Genomic DNA, 19593 nt, shown 5'->3' with positions numbered 1-19593 from the left:
TGATTGAGACACCTGTTGCCAGCAAGAGATGGGATAGCTGGTTTCTTTCACCAAGCAGTTTCTCTGTTTTATTTTCTTCATTCTGCACACACATGCATAGTGCATACAGAAGAGCAGGTAGCAGTCTGGAAGCAGGCATGAATAGGGACAGCACTGACCCCCACCCCAACTGAAATTGGATGCGACTCCTGGCCCTTGTTCCTACTGTGACCTAAGAGGGTGGGGAGGGTCCTGGGGGCTGCCCTATTAACTCTCACAGTGGCCTTGCCACATGAATAAAAGAACAGGTGGCAAAAAGGAGCCACCCTAGCTGACTGTTGACTTATATCCATGACTTATAAGTTGACTTATATCCAACTCTCCTGCTATACCAGGCTTCTTCAACCTCGGCCCTCCAGATGTTTTGAGACTACAATTCCCATCATCCCTGACCACTGGTCTTGCTAGCTAGGGATCATGGGGGTTGTAGGCCAAAAACATCTGGAGGGCCAAGGTTAAGGAAGCCTGTACTATACACACACACAGTGCTTTTTGTGATAGCATCACAGGTACAGAATACAATCACATTTTTTTTTGTTGCTGCTGCTGCCCATGGCAGTCGTTTTGTGCTGGCACCCACAGCACTGGTAGACCCAAAATGTAGACCCAAAAACCAATGACAACGAACACAACCAATACAAAACTTTTTTTAAAAACAACACAACCCACATCTATACAAAAAAAATAAATTTGCAGGTCTTGCAGATCCTGCCCCACCAAAAGAGACCACAAGTAATTGAAGCCCTTCGAACTAAAGGTCAAAACATCAGGTAAAACAGAAACGATTTGCCTTTTATCAAGATATGAATATCAGTGCCTCGTTTTTCACCAATACAAAGAAGAGAGCACTGTCTGAATCCACATCCATGAACCCCTATCTCCAACACAACACCCTCAAAAGTGGCCAGCAAAAAGTGAAGCAACATAGGAGCTCCTGCAGATGAAAAAGGGAGGTATGAGGATAGAAACAGGCTGGTTGTTTTGAGACAGGTAACAGATTTGACCCTTATCGAGCTGGCAGGTTTGTATGAGATAACGCTCTACATGTCAAGACCAGGTTATGATGCTACCAAAGCATGCTCTTCAACTGTGACCCTGGATTGCTGGCCCCCAATGACAAAAATGCGACAAGGCAAGGCAATGTGTGTCTGTTCAGAGCAGAAGCAGAAATGTGCTGTACCTCCCAGGAGTTCTTGTAATACTATGCAGGTATCCTCACATCACGACATCTACATAACAGTCCCTGATCCATCACAATGATTAGCATATTGCTAGTCAAGAAACCAGGTTTTGGCCACATGTCCGGGGGGGGGGGGGACCTAAGCACGGCTTGGCCTTAAGCCAAGGGTGCTGTAAAGATTTGAACTTAGACAAGTGCTTTCTAATTCCGGCAAAAGCAGCAATGATTCTGTCAGAGTTAGACAAACATAACTTGTAATCCTCTTACAAGTGTCACAGACTATGTCAAAGGAATCTTCGGGGACCCAAAATTTTTCTAGCTCATCTATGGATCAATGATAGTCTAAGGGCAAAAGGAAGAAACAGCAAAACATTTTGGGTTGTTTTTGTACTGACTTTGTAGCTGCAACTCTCAAGCGACAGCAATGCTGACAACTGCTTAAGCGAGTGTGAAAATGAAAGTACTGAAGTCTACCAGCAAATTCTTAGTGTCTTTGTTGTAAATAGTTTGCTGAAATGTTAGACTCGCTTGGAGGAAAATCCTGTGGGGAAAATGGCACTTTCTCTATGGAAGGAAAACAGAGGTTGATCAGTGAACTTACTGGAAAAAATATCAGAAAGATACTCAGATTGGATCTTTGCCTAATGTGCGAGCAAGCTGCTTGTCATTCAACCAATGATAGCACTTTGAAATTATGCTAGTATGTATTTCAGGCCTCTACTTAATTTAGCAAAGCAATTCTTGGTGCCTCTCCAATGAAATTTGTATCCAGATACCAAAAAAAGCCATGCACTTCCATTCATAACAAACATTCTTTTCCTTTTGGTAAGATCCCAAATTCCTCTTCTCAGCCATCTGCTTAACAGCTGATTCAAGATCCGTCTTGACTGACACATATCCGCTAACCACTGACATTGCATGTTCCCCACCCTACCCCAAGTGCTTAATATAACCTCCCCTCATCTTGCTCTCTTTCATTGTTAAAAAAGTTTAATACAATGCCCATGAAAAGCATCAGAACCTGACCTATCACAAAGCCAACCCCCCCCCTGAAAAAACAGAATATCACTCTTCTTCCACTCCTAAAAATAACCCATGCTAGAGTCTGCTGTGTACATGAACTTGTTCACCCCTACAAAGTGAAGCCGAAGGAAATGTCATTCAGTATAAGAATCCTAGAATCCTAGAATTGTAGAGTCGGAAGGGAGACCAAGGGTCATCTAGTCCAACCCCCTGCGATGCAGGAATCTCAATTAAAGCACCCAAATGGCCATTGAGTCTCTGTTTAAAAGCCTCCAAGGAAGGAGAGTCTACAAGCTCCCAAGGGAGACCCTTCCACTGTCCAACAGCTCTTACTTTCAAACAGTTCTTCCTGGTGCTTAGTCAGAATCTCTTGCAACTTGGAGCCATCGGTTTGAGTCCTACCCCCCAGAACAGGGGAAAACAAGCAAAAGAATTATGTATTCTCCAAAAACTGTCAATACAGGTTAAGAGTGTGCACAGTTCCAGTGTATATGATTTTATAAAGCTCCAAGACTTGGATGCAGTTGATGGAAGGCAGAAACTAATGACCAAGAAGATTCTGGAAGATAGGACCATTATTCCATATAACACAGTATTGCGCAATATCAGGGGTAGGCAATGGAGTGGCCTTCAGATGAACTGAAGTTCCCCCCACAGCTGATCATTGACTATGCTGGTTGGTGCTCATGGGAGTCCAACAAGAACTCCTTGTCTATATTGACGGCTGACAGCTCTACCAGACTTCCTTCCTTGTCCTACCTGGAGATGCCAGGGACTGAACTTGGGAGCTTTTGTGTGCAAATTATGGGCTCTGCAGTCCTCCCCAGATACAACGAACTGAGAAAAAGAGGAACAGGGAGAGGAAGGGGCAAGAAATCTACTCCCAACCTCACCCTGAGAAAAACCTCAGGTGAAAAAGCAATGTCTATTGCAAGAAGCAGTGTGTGTGCATTTTTTAAACAGTTATGTGAAACAAGTACTTATTAATTCAGCCAACTTCTACCTAATGACATTTCAAGAATCTAAGTGCTTGAAGGAAAAATCTTGGGCTCAGGAAGACTTACTCAAAAAGGTTTGTTTTGAATATGCCTCTGCGATAAATGCAATATAATGTGGGGTTATTTGAGAAACATCAATCATGTTTTATGGATTTGTGATAAATACAGTTGTAATTATAGCTCCCTGAAAATAATTCAGCTGTCACGTTTACCTTGTCAAAGTAAATAACACTGTCAATTTAGTTGATATGCATGACCTGAGTAAACATTTCAAAGCACGAATTTTGCAGTTACGCTCCTTCATTTTAAACAACTGCTCAAATGAATGTGCTTCCACTACAATTCAGCACATTTGCTATCACTCAAATAAAATGAAGGCTGCGCGCCAATAATCCATCCAAATGATTTGGAAACCGTGCAAAGTATCTGCTCTGCAGTGCCACGCGCTTTTAAATGGGCTTAAATCAGTATGTTGATCAACTAAAGATCAATCAGTCAGAATTGTGGCTTTCAAATGATGTTCCTATGAAGCCAGGATTTGCCCTGAAACTTATCAAGTGGATTAGAAAGAAAAATTAATTAAAGATACGTCATTTGATGCTATAAAGCAGCAGGATGGCAAACTAGATCTGGGCCAAGTTTGACACGTATGCAGGACCAGCCACCTGTCAATCACAACAGCGTCAAGAAGGGCTGGGTGACATCTGGTTTTCAACATCACAATATACCACCAGCTAAACATTGTGATATACTGATATAATCACAGTATCTGAGATAAAGATGGAGGTATATAGAGGCATTGGCTAGCTTCAAAGTTTTTCCCACATTGTGATTTTGGCACAGCACACACACACACACATAATTCACGATATATTGCCAGGTCAAAAACTATAGCTTACCGGTAATACATCCAATATATTAAACTGTATTTTCAAGTCATTTTTCAGACTTAAGTATTTTAGCATTTATTGAAAGCATAAGCAACAGAAAAATTCAGTGAGATAATTCTGCAGCTGTTTGCTTTTTAAGGGAGGATGACAAGCTCCATACCACTCGACTGTACAGACTGTACAGACAATGGTTTTAGAATTCCTATTTAATGCAAATGATTAAAAAGTGTATGTGTTTTTTGCAAGATGAACTCGACAAAACACAAGCACTTTTAAAAACGGAAAGCTTTTTTTTTTATAAAACTTTTTTTAAAAAATGCTGTGCCAATTAAACATATGGGATTACATGGAAAATTTCTATCATACAACACCTTTGTCATTCAGACCCATCAATGACGTTGTATTATTTAATAAAGTTGACTCATTTGTGCATGCTACTGTATGGTTCACTTCAACCTCTTAAGCATTTCAAATGCTGGGCTTTAAAGAGATTTCTTTTATCAGCAGCAAACTACAGGGAGAATCACCTTCCATCCTATGAGTTGCAAATACATCCCATGGGTTTTACTTAAAACAAGTCCACAGCATCCGAGCCTAAGCCCTAATAATTTTTGTTGCCAGCATATTAAATGAAATGCTTGCAAGGCAGTGGAATCCTTGCCTTAACATCTCTGTAGAAATGACTAATTTTAGAACAGTTTTTCCAATCCCAAAATCCCTTTAACATATCATATAGGAGGTTTCAAAGTTCACAGTACAGAAAGGCAACCTCCTTAACTTCAATGAAGGGGGAAGCTCTGTGCAAAGGAAATAAAAAAGGAGCTGCTCTTTTTGTGTAAATGAATGGGGAAGTCTACATCCACAATAATTCTACATGTTCATCCTTGAAGATATTGGTAATGGGTGGGAGCAGCTGAGTTCCCATGTTTTGTCTTCACTGTCCTATAGCTTTGGCAGCCCGCTTGAGCTGAAGTACAAAGGTGAGGAAATTGTTTGGCACAAGTTTGGGGCGAATGCAAATTCAACAAGCTTCGTGTTCTGTAGAGTTCTCCAATGCAAGACAACTTCAAATGAGTCACTCTCTAAGGGAAAACTCAAAGTGGGTATGTTGTAAGGTACAACAACAGACCTTGAACCTGGAATTTCATAACCATGACTTGGGAGATGGTCAAGTGAGCTGTCCGTCTAGGCCAGTGTTTCCCAACCGGTGTTCCGCGGCACACGAGTGTGCCGTGAGACGTTGCCTCGTGTGCCGCGAGATGCCTGGAGGGAGGCGGGCGAGTCGGGCGGCGAGAGGCGGGGCGGCGGCGGCGAGGAGAGGCCGCGCCTCCTGCTGCTGCCTGGCGCTCCTCCTCGCAGCCGGCAGCGCTGCCTGGGCGCCTCCGCGCGACTCTGCCTCGCTGGGTTTGGTCTCCCAGCAGAGACGGGTCACACGCGCCCCTCCCTCCCTCCCTCAGCCTGCGCGGAGGGAGAGCCAGAGAGAGGCATCGCTCCTGCGCGGCGGGAGAGGGAGCAGCCGGAGCGATGCCCCAAACGAACGCATGGGACCGGAGGGGAAATCCTCTCCGAGGCGGATTGAGCGCAGCTGAGAGAAGCCTTTCGAGGAGCTGCCGTGTCCCCTGGAAACCCCCTTCCCAGCTCTGCCTCAGCTGCCGCCGCCTCAGTTGCCGCCGTCCCTCAGTCCCTCGCTCTGCTGCCTCCTCCCACCCCCAAAGCTTGGAGGTTCCCCAGCAAGGGGGAGGGAAAAAACTTTCACTTTTGTGCGTCCCTCCCGGCGTGACGCTGCGCGCTGACGTCACGGGGCGGGGCTTTAATGGTGGTGTGCCGCGAGATTTTTTTTCAGTAAACAGGTGTGCCGTTGCCCAAAAACGTTTGGGAAACACTGGTCTAGGCGAGCAACACTGGCACCAGTAACTGGAAAGTAACAGGAAACTTCTGATTTGGCTATGCCTCATAGAATTATAGCTGGAAGGGACCACAATGGTCATCTAATCCAACCCCCTGCACTAGATAAAGGATACCAAGCCTTCTGACCTTGCCTAGCCTACAGAGCAGTACCTTCTCCCTGCTAAGACTTCAGCTCTTCAAATCTAGGCTCCAGGACCAGCAACTGACCTGGATTGAAGAATAGACCTTCCCAGCCTATATCTGGGTACAGCCACTGCTCACAGCCCAAGCTAGGCCCTGGTGCTCACCACCATTCATATTCCTATCAGCAGAAAGTTCTGTGTGAAACTGCTACTCTTGCACAGAGTCAGGACTGTGCAGGCAAAGAATGTCTTTCTAGAAGTGTAAAATAGTCCTGTCCTCATGGTAAACACATTGCGCTGCATCTTACGTAAAATGTGAAGACCCCCACAAACTTGACCTACCTTTTTCTTAGTGTTGATTCACCAACTTTAACCACTCTGATGACTTCTTTCACAGTGCGCCGAAAATCATGCATTCTTGCCGCAACTAGAAGAGCTAGAGCATAAACAGGGAAAGGGCTACATCAAAAGGCAGTTCAATGCGGGGGAAAGCAAGGGAATACAGTGAGTCATGCAAGTACCATCTGAAATTCTAATTCTCATATTAATTTTAAAATATTGATGTTTAGCTCTGGGCTTGAATACAGAGTGATTAAATTGGAATTTTATAAAACTTACTTTGCATGCAGTAAAATCAAGCCAGCTGCAGAAAAAGTTCTATAAATGCAACACAGGGCTGTTTTCTTTTTCTTTTGGACACACCATATATATATATATCCTTGCAAACTCACATGCACACACACTGCAATGCAAAGGGCAAAGAGCTCCAGCATTGATGCAAAGTTCACGTTCCTCACCCCAATGATCATGATCAGACATGGCTGAAGCAAAATGCTGTAGCATTGCAGAAGCTAAGTGACAATGAAGATTAAGGGGTGGAGCTATGCAGATAGAAGAAGGCTTGATTCTCAACGGCAAGGATCACCCGGTGATGGAAAGCAGGTTTAGTTCATCCATTCCAAGCCCAACAGGGTTCCCAAGTGCACCCATTTACATATATTTAGATGGATGTTATTTATGTTCTGCATTTGTCCCTCATCTACATAATCAGTGAAACTGTCTCAACCTAAAAAAAGATTATAAAAGATGACAAAAAATGCTTGACCTGTAGTTGTGGAATGCCACGGTCAAGATTACAAGAATAAATCTGTCCAGGACAAACAGGTGCAGAACCCTGGCTTAAATAAAATGGGATTGCCTTTTGATCCAGCTGTATCTGTGGGCAAATTCCCTTCCACTGTAATCTGTACCAGAGCTTGAGTTATCTGTGGTTCAACTGAAAGTACAACAGAAGCTTCTAAAGTAAAGAAAGGAATGGACAGGGGGACAATTTTCTCCCTAATTCTAGAACCTGAAAAGTCACCCAGCAAAATTCACTAAAAGCAGAGACCAAACAAAAAACAATAAAACCCCACTTTTTCAAACAACATTTATTCACAGGGCTGTCACCCAAGTCAATAAATCCTAGTCAATAAAATCTGTACAGGTTTGCATGTGAATAAACAATAATTCTGAAGAAAAGGGCACTGCTAACACATAATGGGCACTATGCAGCAATAGTTAGATTCAGAGTAGACCTATTGAAATCAATAGAATTAAGTAACTTGCCCATTTATTTCACTTTGTGCAAGCAGTCTTGCTCTACATAATGGGACTTTCTCCCCTCTCCTCCTGCCCCCTGTGTTTCCCTAACCCTCTGGAGTAGATATAGGAATAGTCCAGGGCACACATGAGGCGGGGAGGGAGGAGAGGGCAAAAAAGTCTCATTGTACAAGTGCGAGTCATTCTACTCATGCATCTTCATATAGAATACTGCGCTGAGAATGGCTAATGTCTGATACCACCCTGTACCTACACTTCACAGTAGTCATAGTCTTGAAGAGAGTATTTTAAGGGAGAATTGGGCATTTCACTTCAACGTCACCTGTCACCCCCAAGTCTTTTTAAAGCACTTATCTTTTATAGAGTTGGTTTTGTTTTAATCTTTGAAAAACTGATTAATTGGTTAAATTTTGCGGTATTACTTTGCTGACTAGTGCAATCAAATGCCATCGTGTTCACTGCCCTGCTTCAGAGTTTTCCAAAGGAATCTGGCTGGCCACTGTTAAGAGAAAATTGGACAAGATTGATCATAGTCTGATCCAGGAGGCCCTTTCTTCTGCTCTTACATAATCACCTAATTCCATGTGCTACAAAAACCACTAGCACGATGCTCTTCAGGGAGCTTATGGTCTCTGCTTGTGGAATACTAATGTGCGGATTACTCCACTAGAAACTCATGCTGCGTTGTGAGGGATTCTGTTAGGCCAGCGGAGGGTGGACTTTAGCCTTGCTTTCTTTAGCAAAACCTCAAGCCCCCACCAACTGCAGCCAGATGCAAAATAGTGGCATGGGGACACATTGCTTAAAACAGGGGTCGGCAACCTGTGGCCCATGGGCCACAAGCAGCCCACAGAGATCATTTAAACGGCCCACGAGCCATTCCTGAACCAAGCTGCCCACTCGGCGAGTCCCCACTAGCTGCACTAAACCGGCGCAGTGGGGAGCGGGGACTTGCTTCTGCGGCGCCGGAACACGATCTGGCCCACGGAGCAATCTCCACAGGAGTGAACCAGCCCAGGCAAGGTAAACCTTGCCGACCCCCGGTTTAAATTAAGGGACAGGGTACCTCCAAGACATGCTCAACCCTGGAAATTGTTTCCAGCACCAGGACTGGGCTTCCCGTCACGTCACACAAAGACCCAGCCCTGGTTTTCTTCCTCAAGCTTTCCTCCTATCAGCAGCACAGTTCAGAAAGGGGGAAAGGGCTTTCTGTTGTTGCTCTTGTGAAACAATTTGGAGTCAAAGTCTTTGCTGATCTATTGCAAACCATACAGTGATCGGTTACCAGCAGAGTTTGATCTACCGTTCTGTTGTTGTCAGCATCCATCTATCTCAAGAGACAACAGAGTGAACCTCTGGGGGTGAAGTCAAACTGCTGCATTAGCAGCACCGAAGTGACTTCCCTGGGGTGCAAGCCTGGGCAGTGTGTATTTCTATGGGTCCTGAGCTGCCCAGCGGACAAGACCCGCCTCTTGGCTCTGCTGATGTGGTCCAAAGGAAAGCAGAGCAGTATGTTTGAGAGTCCCATGGACTGCAAGAAGATCAAACCTATCCATTCTTAAGGAAATGAGCCCTGAGTGCTCACTGGAAGGACAGATCCTGAAGCAGAGGCTCCAATACTTTGGCCACCTCATGAGAAGAGAAGACTCCCTGGAAAAGACCCTGATGTTGGGAAAGATGGAGGGCACAAGGAGAAGGGGACGACAGAGGATGAGATGGTTGGACAGTGTTCTCAAAGCTACCAACATGAGTTTGACCAAACTGCGGGAGGCAGTGGAAGACAGGAGAGCCTGGTGTGCTCTGGTCCATGGGGTCATGAAGAGTTGGACACGACTAAACAACAACAATATGTTTGGCACCAGATTGGCTGCAGGAGTTACAGGAAGGAGGCGTACAAGGCGCTATCCAACCTCTTTGGATTAGTCCCTGGAGTTGAATTCCAACCTTCTTCAGCTTGATTCTAAGGCCGTGCTTGTCAATTCACCAACTGCTTCTTACTTACAAAATGAACAGGGGGTCACCTGCAAAGCACCTTCTGCACAACCCACTGCTGCTGCTCTATGCATCCAACAATTCCCACAAATTCTTCCATACCTGCACCACAAAGCCCCGAAGGCCGTCGCCCTGTGTGCATCCAGTCTCTCTTCATCTGCTGCAGGAGCCTTAGGGCAGTCATGGAAACCTCATGGTTCTTATCGCCAAACTCCAGCATGTGTGCAAAACGAGGAATATATAAACATGGATCTGCAACAAAACAAGAGTCGGCTATTTCTGATCCTGACCTTTACTTTCATGAACATGCTTCTTGAACAATAAAGCCTACCGTCAGTTCTTAGTTCACTGAGAGAAAATGGGTTACACTACTGCAACATTTCCAATCCAGACAGGTAACAACATATTCCAGCGGAAGAAGTACATAGGGACATGGAAAGATGTTTTATAGAGTCAGACCATTGGCCATGTAGCTGAGCACTATCTAAATTGACTGACAGCGACTGTTGTGGGTTTGGGACAGGGGGAACTCCTAGCTCTATGTCAGGGATTGAGCCAGGGACCTTTTGCATGCCAATCAGATGTTCTACCAAAAAAAAACCCCAAACCCACCATGATTTTCAAGTTAGTGCACTACACAAGGAAATAACATGAACTGCTGACTGCTGTGGACTGTAAAGAATACGACAATGCATGCAATAAGCAGGGCAGTAAAATATATTGCCAGAATGCTGGGGAAGGGGGGAGGCGTGCCCAGGGGTGTGCTAGAGGGCAGCACCACCTGGGAGCAGGAAGTGACTGGAGAAAATAATGTTCTCGTAAAGCATGCAGAACATTTTTTTCTGTAAATTTTTCCCGTATCAAGTGTTCCTCTCTCATATCATAGATCAAGGGGGTGGGGAGAAGAGGTCATAAAATGTTTTTACTTAACAACAACAAAAAATCTGCAATTTTTATTCTCGCACTTTTATTTAAGCATACTCTTTTATATTATTATTTACAATGCACATACAACCACGCAATTACACCAACTCAAATACCGACAATACAGAAACACAAACATAAATGCTACACCTCTGTGACTTCCCTCCACCAGCATTCGTCACTTATTTTTTTAATATTCTTATTTAGATTGTGATTTGTAACTCTCATCCTTAATAGTATTTCTTAACTAATATTTTGTTTTCTGAGCCAACTTCACAAACCTATCAGACTCGACACAGGGGGTATATGATCAGGACCTCCTGTACATATTTATTTGTCTTTTGCTTCAAAACAGCAATGTGAGGCACTGGCAGTGGGTGAAAGGCTGCTGCAGCCATTCTGGCCACACTGTTTCCTCAATCTAAATTCCAACGGCCTGTTTAGCCCAGGAGGGCAGGTACAAGATGTCAGTTAAATAAGCAGCCCCACATGGCCGCTTTGAAGCTTGTTTCTAAAGAGCAACAAGTATACCATGAGAGATCTGGCAGGCCATCTCTAGTTTACCCCACTGGGCTAGCAATTGCAGAAGTAAAGGACTAGCAAAATCCAGTCTGCTGAAGAGTATTAGAGTTGCCAGAAAAGTGTGCTGAGAGCATAGCAGCTGTGGTAGCCCACTTTGGAGGAATTGAGGGTGGCGTTAGGCTGCAACTCCCTTCCCAAGGTGGCCCGTAAAACAAATTGCTCACCTGGGCTGTAAAGTTTATGCTAGAAGAATCAATGCTCCACCAGGCATAAATTAGATTATGTTTATTTCCCCTTTCCTGAAGGAGTGATACAGGTTTTCCAGTGACAAACAGTTGTTTGGCTTTTCTGCTTTATTATACAATTTTCATTCATGCATGTTGCTTTAATAATTTTATGCAAGCAAACCACCTGAAAAGCAGTATATGTAACTTACATAAATAAATATTTTCAGATTCTCATTTGGAAAACCAATTAGAGCATGCAGCCATGTGGTTTTACCAGCCCGCTTGTTTCTCCGATTTATCTCAGTTTAATGTACTTAGCAATGCATCTTGATGCCTAACAGTTGCGCCGCAATAAAATCATTTTTATATTGGTGTTTATGGTTCCAAACGAAGAAAGGTACATAAATAGTGCTTTTTTGAGGGGTCAACTTCTAATGCAGAAGATTATTTTTTAAAAGCCTTTGTTTAATACGTTTATGCTCTTCTGCGGAGGAATCAGTTTCTCATTTCCTGCCAGGTAATTTGTCGGTGAATATGGTTTCTCAGTTGATGCCCTGCTTGAGTTCTTCCGCTGATAAAGATGAGGCTTTGCTTGAAAATGTTCATTTAAATAGTTCTTGTGGACTTATAATGAATGAAATCAGTTTCATTTGCTGCTAAGTGTTAACACCTATCCATTATGCAGCGAGTTCTGTTTATTCTTATTGTGTGATAAAATGACCACACATACACATTTTCCACAACACTGCATGAAAACCTCTGTACAGGCAGTAGTAGATCATAGTAAAAATACCAAGTAAATTATTAACACTACCTGAGTTGTAGAGATTCATGGAGGAAATCCGCACATTAGTTATCCATGATGTTCATACAGATTTATAGTTAAATTGCTGTAAATCAATGAACTTGTTTGGAAGAACTAAAGACCCCAAGAAAATCTAGTATCCCAAGTAAAAGCAAATGCTATAAATCTTTGGCATCACAATTTCATTAATATATAAAAGGTGTAAGCAAACAATAAATATGATTTTTGTGGCTGCATTTCTATGTTACATTTCACAATGCAACAGAGAGAAAATCACAAAACTTTCTCATGTGAGCTGGCAGTGGTAACATGAAGGCAGCTAGCAGGTCACAAGATGAGAATCTCCTGGGATGAGGTTAAATACTTTTTATCACTATTTTACCTAAAGCTGCCCTGCACAGAGCCTCAAATGCATTGTGGTATTTCAGAAAATTATTTTGTCTTTCATGCTTACAGACTGCCTTGACAACACCAGTCTGCACTGTGCGTTAATAGAAAAGTGAAACACACCAAAGAAATTAAAAGCCTTGAAGACTGAACAATTCAATTCCCAAAACAGATTAAATGAAAATGTCAAGGCCCACAGACAACAAGGTACTTTCTTCCAAGTACCATGTTAGCTTGTGAAGATCCTTTAAAAAATAATCCTATGGAAATTATAAAGGTGCGTAAAGTTTTGCTTTGTAACGCTGTAAGACTAAGACCTAGTTCAGATGTAACGGGGAACTATGGATTCCTACTACATGAAGTCTAGAGTGCACACACTCCATCTTGTTCTGTGCATAGCAAAGGAGATCAAAAGCACCCACCCACAGGTTTAGACAAACCAAGTTCCTTGTGACATTCTAACTCAGGAGATGGTGGTTTGTTTAAACTACAATCTGTGAGAACAAGCCAGGAACTAGAACCATTGTTTTAATCTGTTGCATTCTCCTTTACCATCGCAGTCTTTAGCCCCTTTGGTGGGATACAGATTTAACAAATAGTTAAAACACAAACCAGTCACCCATGTTCAGATATCACAGGAAACTTGGTTTGTTTAAAAGCAGAAGCGGAAGCTCCTAATCTCCTTGTAAAAGCAGAATGGGAGAAATGTGTGAGCCTAAGACTCGTCACAAGTTTCTTCACATAGCTGGAAACCACGGTTTTTCATTTTATGTGAACTAGGCCTGAAAATAAAGAACTCAGATTAACACAACTAAACAGTGCCATAACATCGGCTCAAGGCACACTTAAATGTTGGACGTCTTCCAAACCTATGCCCAATTGTAACATTTTCTGTACAGTGGTACCCCGCAAGACGAATGCCTCGCAAGACAGAAAACCCACAAGACGAAAGGGTTTTCTGTTTTGGAGGCGCTTCGCAAGACGAATTTCCCTATGGGCTTGCATCGCAAGACGAAAGCCCATAGGGAAATGCTGGCGGTCGGGAGCAAAGACTTTCGCCCACAGCCGGCCTTCAGAAGAGGACCTCTTCTGAAGGCCGGCGGGGGGCAAAAGTCTTTGCTCCCCCCCCCGCCCGCCTCCCCCCCGCATGCCCCGGGCGATCTTAAAATGCTGGGGGTCGGGAGCGAAGCGTTCACTGCCGACCCCCAGCATTTTAAAATCTCCCCGGGACACAGGGAGATTTTAAAATGCTGGGGGTCGGCAGCGAACGCTTCGCTCCCGACCCCCAGCATTTTAAAACGCTGTTCCGAAGCGGGGCGGGGGGGGCGGGAACACCTGCCCCAGCCGCCCCACTTCGGAACGCTGTTCCGAAGCGGGGCGGGGGGGCGGGAACACCTGCCCCAGCCGCCCCGCTTCGGAACGCTGCTCCGAAGCGGGGCGGGGGGGCGGGAACACCTGCCCCAGCCGCCCCGCTTCGGAACGCTGCTCCGAAGCGGGGCGGGAACACCTTCTGAAGGCGGGCGGGGGGCGAAAGTCTTTGTCCCCCCTGCCTGCCTTTCCAGGGGCTTTTAAATCGCCCCGGACAGCGGAGAAGTCCTCCGCTGTCCGGGGCGATTTTAAAATGCCGCCCGCCAGCATTTTAAGATCGCCCGGACAGCGGAGAAGTCCTCCGCTGTCCCAGGGTTTTTTAAAATGCTGGGGGTGGGAAGAAAAGCCCTTGTCCCCCCCCCCCCAGCCTTCAGAAGAGGTCCGGGGACAGACTGTCCCCGGACCTGGTCTGAAGGTGGTTTCCCTAGGAACGCATTAATTGATTTTCAATGCATTCCTATGGGAAACCGTGCATCGCAAGACGAAAAACTCGCAAGACGAAGAGACTTGCGGAACGAATTAATTTCGTCTTGCGAGGCACCACTGTATATGCATAATTCTAAGTCCTGAGTAGGTTCTGGATCAGAGGTAACAGCAATTTATAGAAAGGGTTCAATACAAGTTTGGATATAGTTTATCCAAATGGTTCAAAAGTGTGTGCAACATGGAGTAATCAGAAGTTTACAGAAACTCAAGAGCTGTCTTCTAGGCTGATAGCAACAACAGAAAGGGGTGCATGATTTGGAAAAGCAAGACATGCTTTTTTGTGTACACATGAACAAAAGCAACAAGCACTTACCTTACAAAAGTGACAGGTGCAAGTGCTTTATTTCTGTGCCATTTGTCTAGGGGAGGTCATTACCTGTCTCTTCCCCCACCACAAGAATCACTTCTAGTTGAATGTGGATATCTCTAAGTTCTTCTCCATTATGGGGCAGGACACCTCAAGAAGGGACAGGGAGGGCCTTGCAGTATCAAGTGAGCACACAGCTAAGGAAGCATTCCCTCTTCACGCTAAAAATCTTATATTCAGCTAAGTCCTACTCAGAGTAAACCCACTTAAATTAAAGAACCTAAGTTAATCATGTCTATTAACATCAATGGATCTACTCCAAATAGGACGAGCATTGAATACCACCCACTCACTCCGTGCTCACCCTGCCCTCGCTGCTGACAGGCGGGCACTCATGCGTGGGGGGGGGGAGACAGGGCACAGAGGGTGTTTACCTTCTGCCCCCTGCCCCCGCTGCTGCAGCAGCAACCTCTGTCCCCAAGGTTAGACACAAGCCTAACCAGGGCACTGTAAGGGAGGCACTACTTCCCTGGGCCAAGTTGCTCACTGGGACAAGACACTTTGAGCATATAACACCGAACCTGGTCTGACTGCAGTGGTTGCTGATAAGTTCCTAGGTCATTTCAAAGTGCTGATTTTGACCTATAAAGCCTTAAACGGCTCAGGACCACAATACCTCAAGGACCACCAACCTGGACCCTGTGATCATCATTCGAGACCCTTCTTCATATGCCTTCTCCACAAGAGGTCCGGAGGGTGGCAAGGCGAGAACAGGCCTTTTCTGCAGCAGGTTCCACTTTGTGGAATGCTCTTCCCAGAGAGGTTGCTTATATTTAGGCACCAGGAGAAAAACATTTCTCTGTAAGCAGGCCTTTGGCTGATTAACATTCTACGTCCTTTTAAATATGGGGGCTTGGGGGGGCAGATTGGTTTGTTTTTGTTATTTTTATTATGTTTTTTGTGTTCTCATTTTGTATTTTTATGTTGTGAACCACCCTGTGACCTTCAGATGAAAAGCAATATACAAATTAATAATAATAATAATAATAATAATAATAATAATAATAATAGGCTTGTGGGCTTCATTAGGCATCTGGTTGCCACAGTAGGGAGCAGAATGCTGACAGATGGGCCACTGGCATGATCCAGCGCACAAGCTCTTCTACTGAAAGGAATCCTACCCCTTTTTAAAGAAAGAGATTCAGTCTGGTTTCTTGAGTCTCGTTTATTTTTTATTAAACCATAAACACAACTCAGCACTTCAGCACCTTTCGCAAACCCCACAAGCACATATTTTTTTATTCAGCTTAAAATACAAATGAAAGAAAAATGAAGCATTACACCCTGGCAACTCCAGGCTTGTGGACTCTCTTTCCTTGGAAGTTTTTAAACAAAGGTTGTATGACTATCTGTCATGGATGCTTTGGTTGAGATTTCTGCATTGCAGGGGGTTGGACTACATGACCCTTGGGGTTCCTTCCAACTTGATTCTGTGAAATCAGTGGTTCCAATTAGCTAAGCACTGCAAACCAGCTCCACCTGGTACGCAGGCTGAGACCCTACCTGCCCACAGACTGTCTCGCCAGAGTGGTGCATGCCCTAGTTATCTCCCCCTTAGACTACTGTAATGCACTCTACGTGGGGCTACCTTTGAAGGTGACCCAGAAACTGCAATTAATCCAGAATGCGGCAGCTAGACTGGTGACTGGGAGCGGCCACATAACACCGGTCCTGAGAGATCTGCATTGGCTCCCAGTACGTTTCTGAGCACAATTCAAAGTGTTGGTGTTGACCTTTAAAGCCCTAAACAGCCTCGGTCCTGTATACCTGAAGGATCGTCTCCACCCCTATCGTTCAGCCCGGACACTGAGGTCCAGCGCCGAGGGCCGTCTGGCAGTTCCCTCATTGCGAGAAGTGAGGTTACAGGGAACCAGACAGAGGGCCTTCTCGGTAGTGGCACCCGCCCGGTGGAACACCCTCCCTTCAGATGTGAAGGAAATAAGCAGCTATCCTATTTTTAAAAGACATCTGAAGGCAGCCCTGTTTAGGGAAGTTTTTAATATTTAATGCAGTATTGCTTTTAACATTTGATTGGGAGCCGCCCAGAGTGGCTGGGGAAACTCAGCCAGATGGATGGGGTATAAATAATAATATTAATAATAATAATAATAATAATAATAATAATAATAATAATAATAATATATTATTATTATTATTATTATTATTATTATTATTATTATTATTATTACACCCCCCCTTGTTTCAAAAGCCAGACCGTGGACCCCCCACTTTTGAAATTTTTGCTATCTCTATGGTAGTTTTTGGGCGACTTCGCCTTGGTTTGGGCGGACGAAAACTTTTGCCAAGCGCTATGCCCCCCTCCCCTTGCCTTTGCCCGAAGGAGGGGGTCGCACGGAGGGAGAAAAGGAGCACTTTGCCAGGCTCGGGCCAGAAGGAGCAGGGGCGCCCTCGCTCGGCTCGCTTCGGAAGGAAGCTCGCTCGGGGCCGCCGCCGCCGATGCACTAAGCTGGGATCGGCGAGGCGGCCCCTCCCGCCTGCCTGATGCTGCCGCCGCCGCCGACTGCCATTTCCATAATCATGGCTTCTGACTCCAAGGATGAGTCCGCCGCGCAAACTTTCCCAGCCGGGCTGGGGCGAGGGGGCGCCTGGTGAGCGGGCCAGCAGGTACACTTGGGCGGCTTTTATCAGGGCCGTGGGGTGGGCGGTGGCGATGAGAAACGGGGAGGGCCGCGGCCGGGACCGGGCGATCCGGGGTCGGCGGGGCGCTGCAGCCGAGTTCGCCAGCTGCAGGACTGCTTGTCGTGGTTACCTTGAGCGACCCGACCGCCCCCTCCAGAAAAAACCACGCACTTTGCAACTAGACCAAGAATGGTCGTCGGTGCCGACTGGCAAGGGATGACAGAATTTGCAAAATCTGGACGCTCCGCTCCAGCTGAGGCTTGCATTACGCCTGGGAAAGGAAGGGGGTATCCAAACCTGGCCCCGTTTGTTTACTGCTTTCCCGATCGCGTTTTGGGGCAGCGGCAGCAGCAAACGCAAAGGCGAGGTCAGGCGAGCTGCTGCCAAGTGTGTGTTGTGTAGGAAGGGGAAGAATTTTCCCATGCAATCGCTTAAAGGTGGGGGGTAAAGGACGCCCCCCCACCCCAAAAAAAAAGCAGCCGAACTTTTATCTGCAAAAAAGAGCCCTGCAGATCCCTTTCTAAACTGAAATACTTCTGCAGTTTCCGCGGCGCCTTTCCCGAAATTGCTGGAGGGGTTTTTTGGGTTTGCAAAGCGGGGGCTGCATGTTGTTCTTCGTTCTCTTCTGCTCCACTGCAGCCGCGTTTGTGTGTGTCTGTGTGTGTTGTGCTTTTTCAAAATCTGCTTCGCCCAACAAGGAGAGCGAATTTGGGTTTCCTGTAAATTTCCCAAATGGAGGAGGGGACTGGATTGATTGGCGAAAAAAGGGAGGGGGAAGGGGGTGGGCGGCTAGCAAAGGAGCGGAGAAGAATGACATATTGTCTGGCAGGGGAGGGGTGGCAGGAGGGAGGCAGCCCTCCGTCCCTCCCCGTGCGCCCTGCTCTCCGCCGCCTCGCCATTGGAGCAGGCGCCGGTGACGCGCGGAGCTGCTGCTGGCTATTTGAGGCAGCGGGAGGAGGAGGCGGCGGAGGCAGCAGCAGCAGCCGCGCCAGAAAGGGAGAGACGGGCGAGGAAGCACATACGCGCGAGGAGGCGCACACGCGGACGGCCACGGGCGCCCAGCCCGGCAAAGCGGCTCTTGCTGACTTTCCAATTACGACACAGGCGGAGCAGCAGCAGCAAAGAGAGAGAGCAAGAGCGCATCTCCCACCCGGCGCCCGCGGATGGAGAAGAGCGCCGGGGACCGGCCTCCCCGAGCGCAGAAGCTGAACCGCCGCCTGCAATTTCGCTAGGGTTTTCCTTTTGCAAAGAAGAGCGGCTGGATCGGATGCCGGCCGCCACCCGACTCCTCTGCGCATCGCCGCCGCCTCTGGGATTTTACCGACGAAGGGTCTTGTTGCGACCGTGGAGGAAAACAATAATAATAATAATACAGTAATAATAAGAATAATCGGAGATCGGCTGCTCCTTCGCGGATGTTCCACCTCCGGCCGGAAAATAAAAATAAATAAATAAGCCAGCAAGCCCGAGTTTCCTGCTTTCGCTCGCTCGCTCCCTCCTCCTCCGCTCCGAGAGGGTTGGCAGAAGTTCAGCGTCGTCGCCGCCGCATGCCGTGGCCTCTCCGGCGGAAATCGGTGCCTCGACGGCTCCCTGGGCTTTGCCGGTTCCGTGGGCCCAGCGCGGTGGGGTGCTGGCCGCCGGCTCGAGGCTGGGACACCCCCGCGTCCTCTCCCGCCCCTCCGCCCCCATCGCTCCGCTCCCGGGCGCCAGGTGAGCGATGACTCACTAGGGCATCACCGCTGCGCCCCCATCAGGAACGGAGCGCAAAAAGGCGCTTTGGGCATAGATCTCTCCCAGCGACGAGCCGAAGCGGCCACTGTTTGTTGGTTTTTTTCCCCTTCCAAAGGCAGGATTTTCTCTTCTCTTTTGGTTGACATCTTTGGACGTGGGACTGTTGTGCTCGATTGCCCGTCGAGGAGGAGGAGGAGGCGGCGGGGATCCCTCCCCGCTGATGCCACTGGACCATGGTTGCTTCCATGGGCGGATCATGAAGTGCTTGACTTTCTTTCTTCTGCTTCCAGAGACCTTAAAGAAGTCCAAAAGGAGCGTCCGGGCCGGCGGCAAGGGGCCAGCATGCTATGAGATAGTGCCCCTGGCCCTCAAGAAGAAGATG

General features: G+C 46.6%; 2 protein-coding genes across 3 annotated transcripts in view; one reads left to right on the top strand and one right to left on the bottom strand.

Annotated features, from left to right (window-relative positions):
* The window catches only part of BRF1 (BRF1 general transcription factor IIIB subunit), a 199194-nt gene that overhangs the window by 101436 nt on the left and 78165 nt on the right, over nucleotides 1-19593 (bottom strand). For both annotated transcript variants that reach the window (XR_014529466.1, XM_083518401.1), the window contains exons 6-7: nucleotides 9857-10006; nucleotides 6503-6596 (exon numbers count right to left, since the gene is read on the bottom strand). Coding sequence is in view for 1 of the 2 variants with exons in the window: in XM_083518401.1 (XP_083374527.1) it covers nucleotides 6503-6596; nucleotides 9857-10006 (244 nt within the window). In the remaining variant the exon portion in view is untranslated. The remainder of the gene's footprint in view (nucleotides 1-6502; nucleotides 6597-9856; nucleotides 10007-19593) is intronic.
* The window catches only part of BTBD6 (BTB domain containing 6), a 5145-nt gene continuing 2870 nt past the window's right edge, over nucleotides 17319-19593 (top strand). The window contains exon 1 of the mRNA XM_083519550.1: nucleotides 17319-17465. Within this exon, the coding sequence (XP_083375676.1) occupies nucleotides 17398-17465 (68 nt within the window). The 5' untranslated portion in view covers nucleotides 17319-17397. The remainder of the gene's footprint in view (nucleotides 17466-19593) is intronic.

Source organism: Podarcis liolepis (genome assembly GCF_965112155.1).
Source record: "Podarcis liolepis genome assembly, chromosome: 1".
Taxonomy (NCBI): Eukaryota; Metazoa; Chordata; class Lepidosauria; order Squamata; family Lacertidae; genus Podarcis; species Podarcis liolepis.
The sequence above is the reverse complement of the archived record's forward strand: the minus strand, read 5'-3'. Positions and strand labels throughout refer to the sequence as shown.